At 37.8% G+C, this 19,774-nt stretch overlaps 1 protein-coding gene across 4 annotated transcripts in view; it reads left to right on the forward strand.

The window, feature by feature from the left end:
- The window catches only part of Dennd4c (DENN domain containing 4C), a 98,654-nt gene that overhangs the window by 27,947 nt on the left and 50,933 nt on the right, over positions 1–19,774 (forward strand). For 3 of the 4 annotated variants that reach the window (XM_075945740.1, XM_075945739.1, XM_075945741.1), the window contains exons 3-10: positions 1,889–2,141; positions 3,899–3,968; positions 5,642–5,811; positions 10,198–10,436; positions 12,715–12,781; positions 13,793–13,851; positions 15,394–15,538; positions 19,054–19,229. In XM_075945740.1, the coding sequence (XP_075801855.1) occupies positions 1,889–2,141; positions 3,899–3,968; positions 5,642–5,811; positions 10,198–10,436; positions 12,715–12,781; positions 13,793–13,851; positions 15,394–15,538; positions 19,054–19,229 (1,179 nt within the window). Of the gene's footprint in view, positions 1–1,888; positions 2,142–3,898; positions 3,969–4,505; positions 4,589–5,641; positions 5,812–10,197; positions 10,437–12,714; positions 12,782–13,792; positions 13,852–15,393; positions 15,539–19,053; positions 19,230–19,774 lie in introns of those variants that run through there. The other variant, XM_075945742.1, reaches the window with a different exon arrangement.

Here is a 19,774-nt window from a genome sequence, read left to right on the forward strand (position 1 = left end):
TTCTGTTTTGTTCTTGAGACAGACTCTCTCTGTTCCTGGCTGTCTAGGACTTACTGTGTAAATCAGATTGGCTCAAATTCACAAGACTGTACCTGCCCCTGCCTCCTGAGTGCTGTGACAAAAGGCGAGTGCTACCATACCCTAACCTCTTACCTTTCTGATGATTTTCTTCATATAGAACATGAAATAATAGCTCATCATTTCTACTTCTGCTATCTGACATACTCAGCAGCTTCCATGTGTTTTGGCCACTTGCATGTCTTTGCCTACTTAAAAAAAAATAGGGACATTTCATTTTAAGCATTTTAAAAAAATAGTGTTTACTTTGTTTCTGGAGACATGGCCTAGCTGCACAGTCCAGTCTGATCTAGAGCTTTTACTTCTGCCTAGTTGTTCCAAGTCCTGGCAAAAAAGTTTAGTTTAAAATAGTTTTAACCTGACTCAGAAACTATAAGGGTAACAGAGTTCTCATACACCCTTCACCTAGTTTTGTGCCATTTTGTTTATATGTTTTATTTAAAATTTTACTTACTTATTTTTTCTTCTTATTTGTGTGTTTGTTTATTTTATGTGTGGGGTGCTTTGTGTCATGTGTGTCTGGGCACTATATATGTGCTTAGTGTCCTTTGAGACCAGAAGAGGGCATCAGATCTCCCAGAGCTAGAGTTACAGGTGATTGTGATCCACCTTGTAGGTGCTGAGAATTGAACCTGAATCTATTGGAAGAGTAGCAGAGCTCTAACCACTGACCCAATCTCTCCGGCCCCACTTACTTTTTTTTTTTTTTTTTTGAGACAGGGTCTCACTATGTAGCTCTGACTGGCCTGGAATTCATGTACATTACGTAGAGATCTGTTTGCCTCTGCTCCCTTAGTGCTGGGATTAAAAGTATGCATCACCACACCTGCCCCCTTTTATTTTCCTGAGAAAGTCTAATTATGTATTTCTGTGACCTCGGCCTTATAAATGCTGGGAATAAAAAGTGTGTGCCTCTCTGTCCTGTTGTGTGACCATTTAAAAATTGTGTTATCTTATGTGACTTGCAGTTTTTTCACATTTCATATATACTTTTTACATCTTTTGAAATTACATTTTAAAAATTTTGTGTGTAGGTGCATGCATGCGCAAATATGTGTGTGTGGGTATGTGTGGAGTTCATCCTACAGGACTCAGTTTCCACCATGTGGGTCTCAGCGATGAGAGCTGAGGTTGAGCTTGACAGTAAGTGCTCTTGCCCACTGTGCCACCTCTCAAGCTAGAGTGTTTTGGTTTTTTGAAATAGGATCTTGCTTTGTTACCCAGGCTGTGTGTCCGTGGCAGGTCTTGGACTTTGTCGGTCTTGTGTATCAGTGGGAATACTTGGCACATTTTACATACTTGATGGTAGGAATCATTTATGAATGGATGGATTTGTGACTTGCTTTATTTCCCTGGCCTGGAACTAGCTCTATAGAACAGACTGACTTTGAACTCACAGAGGTCCTCCTGCCTCTGCCTCCCTAGTGAGTGGGACTCACTTGGTCTCAGGACTTTTAAAGATAAAAGTTTGACAGGAATTGGGAATGACATTTTCCAGAAACCCCCTGGATTGAGTACTCCATAGAATTTCTGAAGCCTGACCGGAGGATGTCTGTGGTGTTCCATTGTCTTGCTTAGGTTTCTTGTCATAAAAAATTGAATTGCTCAGTCCAGTTTTGTTTTTTAAATCGTGTTCTAGCTTTTGAAAAACAATCCAGGATTTATAATTCCTAAAGTAGTAATTTTAGTTTTCGTTTCTGGTTGAAGTTTGGAGAGGAACAGGAATGACCAAAGTTTTCTTTGCTCATTTCAAGAAGAAAACAGCATTAATCTTAAATCCCTTTCTCTCCCTTTTCTCCCTGCCATGCAGAGTGCTCTATGAAGGGAAAGAAAGGCTTATTCCAGGATGTGAAGTGATCCAAGCCACGCCCTATGGTCGCTGTGCCAATGTCAACAATAGTTCAACTACTTCACAGAGAATTTTTATCACCTATCGCAGGGCTCCTCCAGCTCGGTCCCAGAATTCCTTGGCTGTAACTGACATCTGTGTTATAATCACCAGTAAAGGGGAAACCCCTCCTCATACTTTCTGCAAAGTCGATAAGAATTTAAACTGTGGCATGGTAAGACAGAGTTGCTTCCTTTTCAAACTTCTGTTTGGGAGTAATCCAAAAATGTTAATATTGGTTCTATAGTTTATTTTCACATTTTTATGATTCTTGTTTATGTTTTTCTCTATTTCTTTAATTTGAAAAAGACCCGTGATTCTGGTGATCAAGCCAGGGCTTTGTGCATGCTAGACTAGCTCCTTTGTTATGGAGTCCTAGCTGTTTCTTCCTAATGTGCATAAATCATCATTTTTAATATTCTGATACACATAGACAAAGTGTAATTTATGCTTGGAATTTTATGTATGTTTGTGTATATCTTAATATTGTCTGTTATATCAACACAGAGATTTAACTTCTGGATTTCAATAGTAGCTTTAAGGACAGTTGCAGATAGATTGGGTGGAAACTCTCCTTAGAGTTATTTATTTTACCTAATGTGGTTTTATATGCTTACTTTTTGAAAGGGTTAATAAAACTCAGTCATGACTGTAATCCCAGGACTCAGGAGTTCAAAACCAACTTTGGCTGAATAGGGTTTTCCCAGGCCAGTATAGGCCACAAATCAGACCCTTCTTCAAATAAGCACACAGAGTTGTGGAGAAGGAAATTGGGCATACACATTTGGTTTATAGTTTTATAAGACTAACACTTGTTTTTGGGTCAGGTTTATCTTGAAGATAGGCAGAGATGTATGTATTTGTAACTGTTGGTGGGAGTGATGACTTCATTGTCTCCTGGAGACTCAGCCTTTCCTGCTTTGGGCTCCAATATCTGTTCTTTCAAACACTAGTAGTATCTGAATGATCACAGAACTGTAAGCTTTTGAAAACCATATTTTACTGTGTGCGTGCATGAGCCATGCATTTGTGCACACATGTAAGACAGAAGATCACTTTTGGGAATTAAGTCTCTTTTCAACATGAGGATCCCAATGATTGAACTCAGTTTGTCAGGATTAACAGTGAGCATCTTTGCCTGTTGAGCCATCATCCCACTGGCCTCATCAACTCTAAAGTTTTTGAAACTGTCTTAAAAAAAAACAAAACAACAGACTTGTTTCTTTTCTTTTTCTCTTTTCTTTTTTTGTTTTTGTTTTTCGAGACGGTTTTTCTGTAGCTTTGGAGCCTGTCCAAGAACTAGCTCTTGTAGACCAGGCTGGCTTCGAACTCACAGAGATCCATCTGCCTCTGCCTCCTGAGTGTTGGGATTAAAGTTCTGCATCACCACTGCCCGGCTTTGTTTCTTTTCCTTTTGCGTTGTCAACTGTATTTTTACTTTATTCCATAGCAACTGTTTAACAGAGTGTTTTGATTTTCTTATGGGTACTGGAATTGGACTCTACCACTGAGATACATTCCTACCCTTATAAATATAGAGACAGGGTCTCATGTATCCATTCCAGTCTGGTCTGGAAATGGCTGTGTAGGTGACCTTAAACTACAATGTCCTGACTTCTCCCAAGTGCCAAGATAACAGTGTGCACCACCATGCCTAATCATGTCCAGGTTTCACAAATACCAGACAGGTACTAACTAAGACACCTAGCTCTTTTTGTTTTTAAAGAGATGGTTTTGTAACCCAGAGTGGCTTCCGATTCACTACCCTCTGCTTCCTCGTCCTGAATGTGGGGATTACAGGCAGATATTACAACTCCTGGCTAACTCGGAGTTTTAAATGACTTGTTTGGATAAATAGTCTCTAGATTACATTCAAAATCATCAGTTTCTTCTTTTCACTTTGTTTTTGAAAACTCAATTTATCTTTTACAGTGGGGTTCCAATGTGTTTCTGTGTTATAAGAAGTCTGTGCCTGCTTCAAATGCAATAGCATATAAGGCTGGTAAGTGAAGTGAAGATCTGTCCCAGGTGACAAACTAGTGGATGCTGTCATTGGGCTGGCTAGAAAAGACAATATGTGTTCCTTATATATTTGTGGAATCGGTTTATTTGTTAATTATCTATAAGTTTTAGCATGTAAAGGCTAAAGTTTTCTTAAATGCATTATATGCTGTAAGACTTACTAAAACCACCTTCTATATGTTATTAAATTTAAATTTTTGTCCAAGCAAGCATATGAGGCATAAGCCTCCGAGCTTTGGTTTATAGTAATAAAATAGATTTAATAATTCAATGGAAATTTCTTTCTTTGATCTTTGTGTTTGGACAATCATAAAGGTGTCATACTGCATCTTTACTTCTTATATTTCCTTCTCTTATCTTTGTGTGTCTGATTTGAACCACATGTTACTTGCCATGAAAGGTGGACTTGCTTCCTTTCTCTCTTGTTGCAAAGAATCAGCTATGTGGAGGAGAGGAGGGCCTGAGAAACTTTTCTGCCATGAAGTTTTTGGGAAATCTCTCGCCATACTCTAACTGCACACTAAAGTGTCAAGGGCTGTAAAGATTTAAGTGTGACTTCTTCATCCCACTGGTATGGTGGGATAAAATCTGGCAATACAGGTATGCTCCAGCTGTAAATAAAAGATACTGGAATGCTTCTTTGTGAAGAGAAGCAGTGCCAATTACTTTTTGCTTATGCAGTTTTCGAATTCAAATTTTATTTTAGGGAAATTAGGCAAATCCATATCTGAAAACTCTTTGCCCTCATAAAACCACTCATACTAATGAATTAAACCATTTACTTTATATAAAACAAAAGCAACAACTAATAAGAGATTCCAAATTATTTTAGAATATGACATTGCTGTAATATGTCCTTAATACAGAATACAAGTCTTTTCTTTGGAAGGGAGAAGGAATCGACAAAAAGTGCTCAAACTTAAAACATTTGCAGAAAGATTGCTAAAGTATTTAAATCTAAATTTTAGATTGTTATTATGAGATATTTAGAATGCAGTGCTTTGGAGACTGAACTTGATTAAAATCTTACTTTCAAGTTCTTAGCTTGGAAGTGGGCTGTATATTGGTGACATTACAGGCTAATTAATTGATGGTGTACGGCTCCTTTGTTCTGAAGGGCTCCATCAGGGCCCTCAATGCTGCTGTCTGCCCCTCCTTCCTGGGTCTCACATATTCTGTCTTGGGCTCACGTTGAGTGCTGTTTACACTGCGCTTTCAGCACTGGTACAGGGGCTAGGATCACTTCTCTTGTCTTGCACTTTTAAATAACATTTATCCCTTCTCTGAATTTTTTTCTAAAGACTAACTGAAATAATTAGTAAATTTTCCTTCTAACTTTCTTACCATTCTTCACAAGGTGCTAAGGTGATGACATATGTAGGTTAAAAAAATGTGTTGATTGGTGATCAAGATTGGCTGACTTTAGTCTTTACTAATATTCTTAATACATTTTCATGTTGTAATTAAATATAAGTTCAGGGATAACATATAAAGGATAGATTGGGGATCTCAGTTTCTGTTATAGTAAAACTAATTTTGAAATTTTACACATATTTCTAAGCAATTTGATATTATAATGTGCTTATATTAAGTATGTATTATGAATAATTTATATAAAATTTTTTTAAATGAACCTTATCCTTTTTCTGAAAGGTTTGATTTTTCGATATCCAGAAGAAGATTATGAGTCTTTTCCGCTCTCAGAATCCGTGCCTCTGTTCTGCCTTCCTATGGGAGCCACTATTGAATGCTGGGATCCTCAAACCAAATACCCACTTCCTGTTTTCTCAACATTTGTCTTGACAGGTTCTTCAGCTGAAAAGGTATATTTTGTACCTTATTGATGAAGCCTGTTTTGTCCATATTTTAATGTTGTAAAGTGGTTACTTTATGTTTTATTTGAATGCTAGGATAATTTGAATAAAAGACATTTCCATTCATACTATAACACCCATCGTAAGAAGTCAGAAGTAACCAGACCCAAAGTCTGTACAACTCAGTGAACTTCTGTACAGTTAGAATTGGCAGACTTTGGGTCCGGTTAATTTTAGTATGTGTTTTTTATTTATTTCCAAGTTTTTTAAAACAATAAATAATGCATAAAAGTTTTCAAAGTCAACATGATACTTGCGATTATATAATATGCTGATATTCCTGAGTCTTATATATCAAAATAAAGTGTTTTGAGAGAGCTATCTGCAAACACAGGTCTCAAAATAAGATTATGGTAATGATTTAAAGATATAGGTTTGGGAAGAGTCAGGATTTCATAAAACTGGATGACAAGACATTGAAATGATTGAAGGAAAATATTAAAGCCATTATGAATTAAATATGTAATTTAGCTGGGCCTCTTATCCCAGCACTTGGGAGGCTAGAGGGGCAAGCTGAGAGAGATCTGTGAGTTTGAGGCCAGCCTGGTCTACCTAGTGACTTCCAGGATATCCAGAGCTACATAGAGAGATCTTATCTCAAAAGAAACAAAGCAAATAGATAAAAAATTCAGATGACTAGAAGTTAGAAATATGATCTTTAAAGTTAAATTATATAAATAAATACAATTAGAATTCCGTAACTTTGTTTGTTTTCTTGGAGATAGGGACTCTCTATGTGACCCAGGCTGATCTCATTTACATGAATCTTCTTGCTTCAGCCTCTTGTGTTGAATTATAGGCATGTTCCACATGCCCAGCCTGCAATGAATGGTTTCAACAACACATAAGTCAATACCCAAAGGAAGAATTAATGAAGAGAAAGGTAGATTTTCTAAGTTGTAGCACAGAAAAGGATAAAACATGAAAATTTAAAATATAGCAAATAGCTGAGCATGGTGGTGGGAACTTTTTAATTCCTGTACTTGGGAGGCAGGTGGATCTCTGGGTTTGAGGCCAGTCTGGTTCTAGTCCATCCAGTGAGACCCTATTTTAAACAGAGAAACAAACAAAAAACAGCAGATAAAAATATAACACATTTAGTAAATGAATTCCTAAAGGGCAGACTAGCAAAAACGGAAGGCCATGTTTTTAATGCCCAGTACTTACTTGGGTGCTGGGGATCTGAGCTTGGTTCCTCATGCTGTGGGACAAGTGCTTAACTCGCTGAGCCATCCCTCAGTTTCTATTCACCTTTGAAAGTAATGGCTTATCTAGACAGAGATGTTGCCAAGTCATCTGGAAATAGGAATTGAGTTCTGGGAAGAGGTCACATAAAGATTGGTGTTCTGCTATTGAGATGATTATAGTTCAAATATTAGAGAATAAAATTTTCCCAATTGAATTAGACAAGAAGCTTTAGAAATGGCAGTATTTAAATGATGGTCAGAATTGGATCTTGTATGGGAAAGAAAGCAGTTATCAGAATAAAGACAAGTGTTTACTGTCAAACATACCAAAGGAATAAAGATTTTGAAGATAAAAGAAGATAGGATTGTCAGTTGTATTTTTGTTACCCAGAGAAAAAAGGAATTAAGCCCTAAAAGTATTTCAACTAGATTATTATTGGTAGTCTTTTGTTGTTGTTGTTGTTTTGTTTTTTGTTAATGTTTTTTGAGACAAGCCTTAGCTGGTCCTGGAACTCACAGTGTAGACTAGGCTGGTCTCAAGCTCACAGAGATCCGCCTGCTTCTTCTGCCTCCCGAGTGTTGGGATTGAAGGCGTGCGCCACCAAGCCCAGCTATTAACTTGTAATCTTGATTTTAGAATTGTTGTAATGGATTGAGGTGAAAAATAGTTACCTAATGTGAGCAAGGCTTTTAGCTTGCTACAGGTGTTTCACTAGGAGAACGAGGAATAGCAGATAACTTAGGCCACATAGTGACCCATAACTGCAAATAACTGGAGAGAAAAGGACACTAGAGAGTTTAGATGTGAACCAGATGGTGATGACACACACCTTTAATCCCAGCACTCTAGAGGCAGAGGCAAGTAGATCTCTGTAAGTTTGAGGCCAGCCTGGTCTACAAAGCAAGTTCCAGGACAGCCAAGACTGTTCGTTATACAATGAAACTCTGTCTCAAACAAAACAAAATAAAACAAACACACAAAGCAAAGAAGAAAAAAGAATTTAGATGTGAAAATCAGCTATACTTCAGTGATGTAGAGTTTGCTGTGCACAGCCTTGAGTTGTATTCCCACCACCAGACAAACAATAACCACATAATAAACTCAGATTCAACCTCAGGCTTAAGGGCTGAAAATTACTCTTAGAGGACTGACCAGACAGCTCAGCCGGTAAAGGCACTTGCTTCACGATCCTGGAGCCTGGATCCCTGGGGCCCAGATAAAGGTAGATAGAGAGAGAGCTGACTCCATGGATGTGTCCTCTGATCTCCTGTGGTCATAGCATTTGGAAAACTAGCATCTCAGGTTTGAAGCTAGCCAGGGCTCCATGAGACCATCTCAAAACAAACAAACAAAAAACCCCAACAATTTAAGAGAGTGAAAGATACAAATGACAAGAAGGGAAAATATATTTGCAAAATATATATCTTAAAAGATTTTTATTTTTCCTAATGGGGGTTGAACTTAGACCTTTGTATGATAGGCAAAGTGTTCTGTTTAAATCTATTTGTACTCCTAACTCATAAGTGCTTATATATAGATCCTTCTCCAGTAGTGCTATTCCCTGATGACTAAGTATTCAGATCTTTGAGCCTATAGGGCCATTCTTATTCAAACCACCACACAGACTTAAGTAGACATTTCTCTAAAGACATATAAATGACCAGTTAGCTTGTAAAAGATGCTCAGCTTCATGTAGTTTGGAGATACAAAGTTATGGTAAGGTAGCATTTCACATTTATTAAGTTGACTACTAAGTAACAGCAAAAATCAGAAAATTAATATTATTAAGGATATAGAGAAAGTAGAACCTTTTAACCCTGCTTCTGTAGACAACAGATTGGCAGCTCCTTCAAAAGGAAAACAGAATTAATTATTTGATGAAGCAGTTTCATTCTGAGATCTGTACCCAGAGAACTGAACTTACGGACTATCTTGAAAAGAACTTGGACGGCAGTATGCTTGTAGTATTACCAGACATCCCATTTATCTACTGGAGAGTGAGAGGAAAGTGGAATTTGGTGTGTATACACTATAGAACATCACTCAGCTTTAAAAAATATAAAATTCAAATACATTCTGTAACATGGATGAACTTTGAAAACATGCTAAGTAAAATAAGCAAGACACAAAAAGAATAAATGCTGATTTTATATGTAGTAGGTATCATTAGAATAGGCAACTTCATTGAGACAGAAAGTAGAATTAAAAACTACCCTAACTAAAGAGAAAAAAAATCATGTGGGCCCAGTGCATAAAGTGCTTACCATGCAGGCATGAGGACCTAAGTTTGACTCACTAGAACCATGTAAACGTCAGATAAGGGAGCATGTGTCAGCAACTCTATTGTCCAGTGGCAAGGTGGGTAGCAGAGAAGGTAGAGTCCCTGGAGCTCACAGGCCAGCTAGCTTGGCACATGGAGTACAAAAAACAGAGACCCAGTCAAGGGGAAGGTGATATGTGTGCACATATACTTTCTCATGGATATACATACAAAAATGACAGATGGGATCAATGTTGTGTTTCTGTATATTCCATGTTCTAAAATATGTCGTTCAAGCAAGTACAAGTTGAGTGAGGTTATTAGAGTACTCAACAGAGTAGGTAAAAAATACACTGGATAAAAGTGAGAACAAGTAAAAAAAATGGTTCCCCCTTTTTAAAATGCATGTGTGAGTGTAGGAACACGTGTGTTGCACATGTTTAAAGAGGTCAGAGGACAGCTTTTAGGAGACAGTTTTCTCCTACTGTGGAATCTGTAATTTGGACTCGGATTGTCAGGCCTGCAAGGTTTAATGCTTTGTCTATTAAATCACCCCAGCTGCATGAAGTTGCCCTTTTTCTTTTCTCTCCTTCTCTCTCCCTCCCTCCCTCCCTTCCATTCTTTTATTATTTTTTTAAATAAATGCTTACATGTATAATCACAATGTGTGTGGGGATCTAGATGGATTTGCATCAACATCTGGTTGAGTTTGAGGTGAGATATTTCATTTATCTGTTTGGTATGTAGTCACAGAAAATATTTGTTTAAAGAGAAAAAGAACATTGGGCATATAGATATCCTGGTAGAATGCTTGCCTAGGATGCTTGAGGTTTGGATTTTAATCTCTAGCATGAAATGTAAATCTCACAACAAATCTTTGACTGTAGGTCTATGGAGCTGCCATCCAGTTTTATGAGCCTTATCCTCGAGAACTTCTAACAGAGAAGCAACTTATGCAGCTGGGCCTGTTGACCCCCGTGGAGAGAAAAGTGGTCTCCAAACCCATCAATTCAAACAAGTGCATTTGTTTGCTTTCACACTGGCCTTTTTTTGATGCTTTTAAGAAATTTCTTATGTTTATCTACAAAGTTTCTGTGTCTGGACCACATCCTCTTCCCATTGAAAAGTATGTATAATGATGCGGTGTCATGTCTGTGGAAATAAGATACATAATGGTCATTTCACTGTCATCTAACTTAGCCGCAGAATTGAAAGGGAAGGAGTATCATAGTCACCATATTTTTACTTGTTCCCTCTCCACTGAGTCATTGATTGTGAACTTGAAATTGGAGTCTTGGTAAACATGGCCTTATGATTGTTTTGATAATCCAGATTAGACAATAACTTGTATAGATGTATGTGTTCTTCTTCCTATTTATTCTTCAGAAACCAAGACAGTGAATGTATACACATACTTTGTGTAAGTGGCCAGTACAAGAATTAGGTATAATGAATATTCATCTGTAAACTAATATGGAAATTACAAAAGTAAATTAACTGATGTTAACTGTGTGATTTTGGTTTTAGCACGAGGCAGAATGTTCCATATTTCTTTTTGTCATGGAAATGTTTTATAATCAAGAAAAATAGATGTAGAGCCATGAATGAAGTCTTTGTGCTGTATTTTGTTTTGTTTTGTTTTTCAGACAGGGTTCCTAGACTAGTAGCCTAGACTTAGACTGACTGCAAACTCCTGAGCCTCTTAGTTTTTGAACAGGGACTTTATAGGTATTTATAGCCTCCATCCTGTCATTTTAAGCTTATTTATTGGGGCTGGAGGAATGGCTTGTCAGGTAAGAGCAGAAGACTTGGGTTCGATTTCCAGCATCCTCATGACAGCTAGCTCTAGATCCAGGATAGCCAGTACCATCTGACCTTCACATGTCGAGTACTAATATACACACAACACAACACAACACAACACTCAGAATACACAGAAAGTAAGTAAATCAAAGTTAATGAATAAATAAAAGCTTGCTGTCCGTGTGCATTTCTGTGTTTGCACAAGTCCATGCACACACACACCGCCAAGGCACACGAGTAGAGCTCAGAGGGTAACTTGTGGGAGTCAGTTCTCTCCTTCCACCATGTGTGTTCTGGGTGCTCAAACTCAGGTTGTCAGGCTTACTCAGTGAGCCATCTCTCTGGCCCCAAGCCTGTCATTTATAAACTGTTTTGATTTATAGTGGGACATGGTTTTTGTTTGTTATTGTGTATAATACTCGACTTTAGTAACAAAACAAGAAGGGTAGAAGGGTCAAGAACTTTGTAAAGTCTTCACAGTATCAGCATTCAGTGTAAAATGTAGGGTTTTCACTTTGTTCCCTGAATGCAAGTTGGTGGCTTATAGTTTTACATTTAAGTTTCAATTGTCAGATTAACTAAATTGAGGTAAAATTTAACTGATGTCAAGTTAGCAAGTTTGTGGGCAATTGAGATTCTATGATTTGTGCAGTAGACTCAAGATCAATGATGTGATCATTGTTCTTCTGTTAAGGTAAATTGTACATTTTATCTCTCCCAAGAACATAAAACTCTGGAGAAACTTGAAAAAACATTATTTCTAAGTAGAGAAACAGCATTTAGGTTGTTTGTCTAGGGTTCTAGTAATAAATCTAGGTTTAAATTCCTTATTTATACTTCCTTATAATGTCACTGATAACCAAGGTTGTAAAAATTGTTTGTTTGTTTTTTCCTTTTTTTTCCTTCTGAGCCCTGGCTGTCCTGGAACTAGCTCTCCAAACAGGACTGGCCTTGAACTCACAGAGATCCTCCCACCTCTGCCTCCTGAATACTTGGATTAAAGGTGTGCACCATCACTATCTGGCACAAATAGCTTTAAAAAAAAGATTTATTTTTGTGTGTGTGCTTGTGCATACATGTGTGTACCACATGTGTGTGGTTGCTGTGGAGGCCAGACACTGTACATTGAACCTCCTGGAGCTAGCTAGAATTCCAGGTGTTTGTGAGCCACCAGGTGGCTATGAATTGAACTTGGGCTCTCTGAGGAGTGTAGCCATTCTTAGCTGCTGAGCAATCTCTGTAGTCCCTAAATTAGCTTGTTTACTTTATGAAAGCTGTTTTTATGTTACTGATTTCCTGATGAAAATAGTGGGTTTTGTTCTATTAGACATGGACTCACTCTGTAGTGCAAGCTGGCCTAGAACTCACTCTGTAGCCCAGGGTAGTTTTCAACTTGTAGTAATCCTTGTGCTTCAACCTTTTAAATACCAGAATTACAAGAATGCACCACCATGCTTGGCAGATGTTTATTTCTTTAGCTCAGTTTTAATAAATGCTTTTTCCATTGGGTTCTATATAGTAGAATAAAAAGGCTTGTTAAAATCTATGATGCATTCATTAAAGAAAGTAACTGTGGGTATTCATCTCACCATCTTTTCTAGACACATCTCACATTTTATGCAAAACATCCCTTTTCCTTCACCACAAAGACCAAGAATCCTTGTACAGGTAACGAAAAAGAAGTGTTCTCATGTTAGTTTGTGCCAGGTTCTTTGAGTTTGAAATGAAGCAGTATGTCTGTATGAAATTCTGACTATCTCATTATTTAGTAGCTTTACTGAACATTTCTTTCCTAATTGGGTTTTAGATCCCAGGTGAATTAGAACTGGAGTATTACTTATCATTCATGGCATCATAAGTTACATGTTTTCATTGGTCCATGTATGGTCTTTGCATAGCTAAATTTAATAATGTAAACCTCAGAATTATGTTGTGGCCATGTTCTTAGTTTCAGAGTAACTGATAATATTTAGTATTTTAATACTTAAATGCTGAGTATTTGGGGGGACAATGAAAAGAGTTTAAACAATGCTTTTAGACTGTGCTGAACAACCTGCTTCTTTCCCAGGCCTAGGTAGTGACAGGCCTTGGTAGGTATACAGCTTATGACATTTACTGTGTAGAATCAGTAAATACAAGATTGCACAGATTGACTGCTTGACTACAGGAACGAGAGTAGGTTGTTACCAAAGTTGCTGAATATTTAGCTTTCTATTTATGTACTGTCTCTTCCTGAATCATAACAGTTTACAAACTGACACTGAGTAGCACTAATTAATGAAGTGATCCATTTAATATTTCTTCTAAGACGTTATTAACATTCTATAACAGGATTAAGCCAGACACTGTTGGTCTTGAATGTATTCAGTTCAGCAAGTATTAATTTGTACTAAACAATTACAGATCCTTAACTAGTGTGGTGAGTAAATAAATTTGAGGTTCTTATAAAAAATTATTCCAAATTTTTATGTACTTGCATTTAACCCACTAACTAGGTCAAAATTCAGCAATTTAAGAGCTAATACAAATATCTCTGAGTAGTTGTAGCTATCATTTATATCTCAATGTGATTAAAATTGTATACCTTTCTGCATATTAAGTAATTTTCAATCTTACCCTTATCTAAATATTGAGACTAAAAAATTGGTTTGACTAATTTATGCTTTTGTTTGTTTTAAGCTATCAGTCCACGATGCGTTAATATTATCACAACCAGTTTCCACACCTTTACCATTAAGGTAATGATGCTTTGCTTATTTGCTTGCTTTGTTTGCTTGTTGTTTATTTGTTGTGGATAGAACCCAAGACCTTATGTATGTTGGACCTTACAAGCCACACCCCCATTTGATAGTATTTTTTTTTAAGATTTTATTTATTCATTATGTATACAGTGTTCTACCTGCATGTGTGCCGGGACACCAGATCTTGTTATAGATGGTTGTGAACCACCATGTGGTTGCTAGGAATTCAACTCAAGACCTCTAGAAGAGCAACCAGTGCTCTTAATCTCTGAGCCATCTCTCCAGCCCCATTGATAGTATTTTAAATGTTATATTTATTTGCTTAAAATAGAATACTTTAAAATACTTCTCTGAGCCAGGCATGGTGGCATAAGCTTATAATCCTAGCACCTTGGTGAGACCTGTCTTAAAATAAAAAGCTATGAGTACCTGTATAGCTTGGTGGTAGAGCACTTGCTTAGCTTACACAAGCCCTGAGTTCAGTCTCCAGTAAAGAAAAAAATGCAAAAGGGATAGAGTACTTTAGAGGCAGGATGACCAACTAGGTAAGGATAGGGCATCCCTTAGTTTTGCCATCCTTGGTACCTGGGTGGGTGGTGCAGCACTTGAGAGAATTGCAAGACCAGGAAATGACTCAGTATGTGAAACACTTGGCATGCAAGCGTGAGGATATGAATTTTGGTCCACAGAACCCACATGGAAAGCATGCATGGGTGGTACATTCCTGTAATCCCAGCAGTGGCCAGACAGGAAGCAAAGATAAGTGAATTTTAGAAGCTTGCTGACCAACCAGGTAGCTCACTTGGTGAAGTTCTAGGCCAAGGATAGAACTTCCATCTTGCAAAGAAAAGATGGAAGGTACTGAGGACTAGCGCCTGAGGCTGTCTTCTGACCACTGCATGCATCCCTACGTACTGCATGTGCCCAGGTGCGTGTACACACATTCTACAAAACCCGAATTATCCTTCCTTCCCATGTGCAGTCAGTAATGTTCATGGTGAGCTGGTGCTATCTTCTATTCTATTTGCGTCTTTTCTTCTGTGTCGCTAGTCCAGGGTACTATCTGGACTATTTCATTAGTAGCCCTTTAATTAATCCTGGCTCTTCTTCCTCCAGTTTCTTTTTCAATCTGCCCTGCAGCCAGTGCATCCACTTATGAATACAAGTATAAATGAGTCAGTCATTTCTCTTTAGCCTAACATCTTGTCATTTTTTTCCCATGCTCGCTTGTTTTGCAGTTCTTGGATTATGGCCTTAGCTTTTTCCTGAGTCTTTACATATGCTGTCTCCCAGCCCCATCACACCCTTGCCTTTGTTCCTTTGAACTCAGCTCAAATGTCTGGGCTTCCGAAAATCTTTCTTAATACATGTTCATTTGAATCGCACCATATACTACCTCATTATTTAGCTACATTTTATTTCTCACTGCTAAATTACAAATTCAAATTAACATTAGATTAGTATCCTGTTTAGTAAGCAAATCTTGATGATAATATTTTAGCAAAGTAGTTTGTAAACCTTTCTTTTTCTGTTTTCTAGTGGAGCCAACTTTAGTACCTTACTGATGAATTTGGGTCCTGAGAATTGTGCAACATTGCTGCTGCTGGTTCTACTTGAGAGTAAGATTCTGCTGCATTCTCTTAGGCCAGCTGTCCTGACTGGGGTAGCTGAAGCTGTTGTTGCTGTGAGTATAAACTTTTTCTTTTAGAACAAAATTGCTACTAGAGGATTTGTATTCTTCTTTAAAGAAAGCAGCTTTTAAATTCCAGCCCAGTCAGTTTAATATGAATATAATTTGTATGTATGAAAAAAACAAAAGTGACTTTTGTTTGAGGAAAAAAAGTCAGTTTCTAATTTTTCATATTTTAGTGTTCTCCACAGAGTAAATATTTATTATGTTATATAACATTAAACCATATAAGTGGAGTCTGGTGCTACCTACCTATAGTCCCATGCTTCCCGGGGAAACACAAATAAAGGTCTTGTTGTTCTAGGAGGGAACCAAGAAGAGACTAAAGTAACGAACCTACCGAAGTCCAACTTGGAAAGCCAGTCAGGTTATTGGGACTACTCAGAGGAGGGTGGGTGAGAGGTTACTCACAGGAGCAGGGACAGTTCAAATGCAGCTGCATTGTGGAAATCCCGTATCCTAAATGACAACTCATGAATCAGGCTGGAATCCTAGCCATTTTCAGGACTGGCAGGCACTGCAGAAGGTTAGAATCTCTTCAGATTACAGGGCTGGTGCAATTGTTTACTGTTCCTGTGACCTAGGAAAGGGAGAGTACTTGTGAGGCTGAGCAGGTTTCCCAGGCCTGTTAATCTTTTGACTCTGCTTTCTCAAGGGGGATTGTTTCAATTCAAAGAAAGTTGCTATACAATATCGTGGCACTTGGGAGGCTGAGACAGAAATACTTATATATCAAAACCTTGCCTCAAATAAAGAATAAAGCAGAACGCCAAAGAAACTCTAGTTGATTTTGCTTTAAATTTTGCAAATTTATTACACGGTTAATTTCTTATTTTAATTGTTAACTGTTTTCTCTAATTATACATATGGCTTTATTTTGAATAGGATAAAGCTCTTGGGTACATCACAAATAAAGTTAAGTTCTACTTAAAACACCATCATGAAGTCAGCTTTCTTACTGCATTTAGAAATCAGATAGTGCTGATTTTTTTGTTGCTGTGTGTGCGTGCACACACGCATTCATGAAATACCAGACTTACTGTGTAGTTGCTGGGATTTGAACTACAAATCTCATGATTGTACAAGTGCTCTAACTGCTGAGCTGTCTTTCTAGCTCTTGTTTATTTTATTGTACTATTTTTAATTTTGTGGTGTGTGTGTGTGTGTGTCCGCACATATGAGTGTGGGTGCCTGGGGAGGCCAGAAGAGGGCATTGGATCCTCTGGAGCTGGAGTTACAGGTCGTTGTGAGCCATTTCATATGGGTGCTTGGAACCAAACTCAGGTTGTCTGCAAGAAGATACTCACTCTTAAATGCCAAGCCTTCCTTCCCACTGGTCTTGCTTTTTTTAAAAGACAGGCTCACACTCGGCTGAAGTTGACCTGGAACGTAGCAGGTTGATGACCTTACTTTAGCAGTTCTCCTGCCTCAGCCTCCTGTGTTGGAATTAGAGGTGGGAGCTGCCATGCCCAGCCACCCTGCTTTCTTGCTTTATTCTGGAACACTTAGGTTTGTGTTTCAAGTAGCTGTCTTTTTCATAATGAGGCTCATCTGTACTAGTATAACCTGCTCTGAGCTCTTAACCATGTTCATGATGAGGGTCCTTTTCTTTTTCCATAGTATTACTCACTTTCTACTAGAGTAAATATTGAATTATATCTTCTGTTTATTTTCTATCTCTTTCTGTCAGAGTAGGTATCAACAGACTGGGCAAGTCTGACCTGCCAGTTCATGTCTACCAGGAATTGTGCGAATAATAAAGTTTTATTGAAACATAGGCTACCTATTGACTTACGACCCATTACTGTTTTCTTGTACAATAGCAGAGTTAAGTAGTTGTTACAAAGGTTGTGAGGCCTAAATCACTCTGCATTTTATAGAAAAAAGTAGACTAATATTCTAGACTGAAGATAGGGTCTGTTTTCTTGATACTGTGGTCTCATTGTCTAAGAGTACTTGGGCATCTAATAAATACTCATGTATCTGTTAAGTGTATGATTCTTGAGTACAGAAACCCCAGTCTTGAATAATAATCTGTAATGTCTGGCAGGGGTGGCAGTATAGCATTTTTTTGGGATGGGTGAAGGTGAAAATTGAACCAGGCACAGATGATGAGTCTTGCCTTGGAGTTAAAGCTCATCACGTTACAGTGTTATTTAGCATTCAGGTGGCAGAGGCAGGAAGACTAGAAATTTATGGTCATTCTCCACAACGTAGTGAGTTTGAAGTCAGCAAACTGTGCAGTGCTCTGTCCCATAGAAAAGTATGTTTTTGAATGAGTCCCTGCAGTACAGTTTGTTGTTTTATGTGTTTGTGTCTATGTATATATGGACTAGTACTCATGAAGGCCAGAGGAGGGTGTCAGATCCCCTGGAGCTGGAGTTACAGAAGGTTGTGAGCCTCTCAGTATAGGTTCTAGGAACTGAACCCAGGTATTCTGCAAGAGCAGCAGATGCTCTTAGGCATCAAGCCATCTCTCCAGACCCTAATCCTGTTTTTTCAACCTATTAGAAGCTGTTCTTAAAAACAGAAACAAATGAATTGGAGTAGGTGTTTAAAAAAAAAAAACAGAAACAAAACAAACAAAACCCCAACACACACACACATATACCAATTAAGGTAGCAGTTTGTAAATTAAAACTCCTATTAATTTTTTGTGTGTGCATATGTTTGTGTGTGTTCATGTGTTTATGAGGATGAGGGTGTGTGTATGTATGGAGATCGGAGACTTGGTATATTCCACATTCCACTTTTTTTTTTTTTTGAGATTGATTTTTCTCACTGGCTATGCTGGATGGCTAGCTAGTCATACAGATCTGCCTGCATCTGCTCTGGAATTAAACGAGTTCATTATGCCTGGCTCTTTATTTGTTTGAGATTCTCAGAATGTTTTATATCTTCTTTGTTTTAAAGAGGTCAAGCTTCACTGAAGTTGAATTATTTTAAATGTTTATTTGAAGTGTAGAAAATGTTAGATCTTGAAGTGATTCTCAAGAGATTTCTTAATTTTTAATTATTTGTTATACTTAAAATTTTAGTGTGGTGCTTGAACTCGAACCCAAGGATGCTAAGTATGCTAAGCAAACACTCTACCGCCGAGCTTAAGCCTAGCCCCATGTTAGTTTGTCTCTCCCAGACTCTACCCACCTTCTTGTGCGCTGAGTTTGATTTTGGTCAGAGCTCATTAGTGGGTAAAATGCCTAAGTTTATTGTATGATTTGGGAGGCAGTTTCATCTCTTTGCTTCGGTTCTCCATAAAATATGCATGTGGGATATGTCTAGATATCAGAATTAACTTGCAGAGAGCTGTTAGGATTTTAAGTGTGCCGTGATCATTATTATTCTTGAATTTTAATCCAGTAGTATTTGTAGCCACTTTATTTTGGAATGAGATTTAAAATTAAAACATAGATTTATTACTTTTCAGTGGTCCCTTTTGATAATAGTTAATTGTGTAATTGTCATTGCAAATTTGAATTTGGTTAATTTTTAAAAAACTTTTCCCCTAGATGATCTTTCCATTTCAGTGGCAGTGCCCATATATTCCCCTTTGTCCTCTTTCACTGGCTGGAGTGCTTAGTGCACCTTTACCATTTATAGTTGGAGTGGACTCAAGGTACTTTGATCTTCATGACCCACCACAAGATGTTGTTTGCATTGACTTGGATACGAATATGATATATGTGTAAGTGATCCATCTTTATTATCTCACATGTGTAGTTTCCACCATATATAATTAGAGCTATTTAGAAACATCTAGAAATAAGATGTATTGGCAGGAAATGGTATAGATAAAAAAAAATTGGGGGCTGGGGATGTAGCTTGGTTGATAGAGGGCTTTCTTAGCATTCTTGAAGCCCTGTTTTCCATCTCTAGTACTGAATACATGCTACAGTGGCATATCCCTGTAATCTCTGCACTTGAGTGGCAGAGGTAGCAGGATCAGAAATTCATAGACCCTCTACTGTGTGGTCTGTTTGGAGCCAGCCTATGCTATTTGAGACCCTTTCTCTCCAGGCCATCATGGTCACTGCAGTGCATCTGTTTGAGAAGATACCTGCATGTGAACTGAAAGAATAGTTGTATGAAAGGAAGGAAGAAAACATTTGCTTAGAATATAATACTGAAGCTAAGTACGGTAGCTTATGCTTGTAAACTCACTTGGGAGATTAAAGAGAAAGATCATCGGGAGTTGGGGACGATACTGGGCTACATGATGAGATCCAGATC

This window comes from Microtus pennsylvanicus, chromosome 13, assembly GCF_037038515.1.
Source record: "Microtus pennsylvanicus isolate mMicPen1 chromosome 13, mMicPen1.hap1, whole genome shotgun sequence".
NCBI lineage: Eukaryota > Metazoa > Chordata > Mammalia > Rodentia > Cricetidae > Microtus > Microtus pennsylvanicus.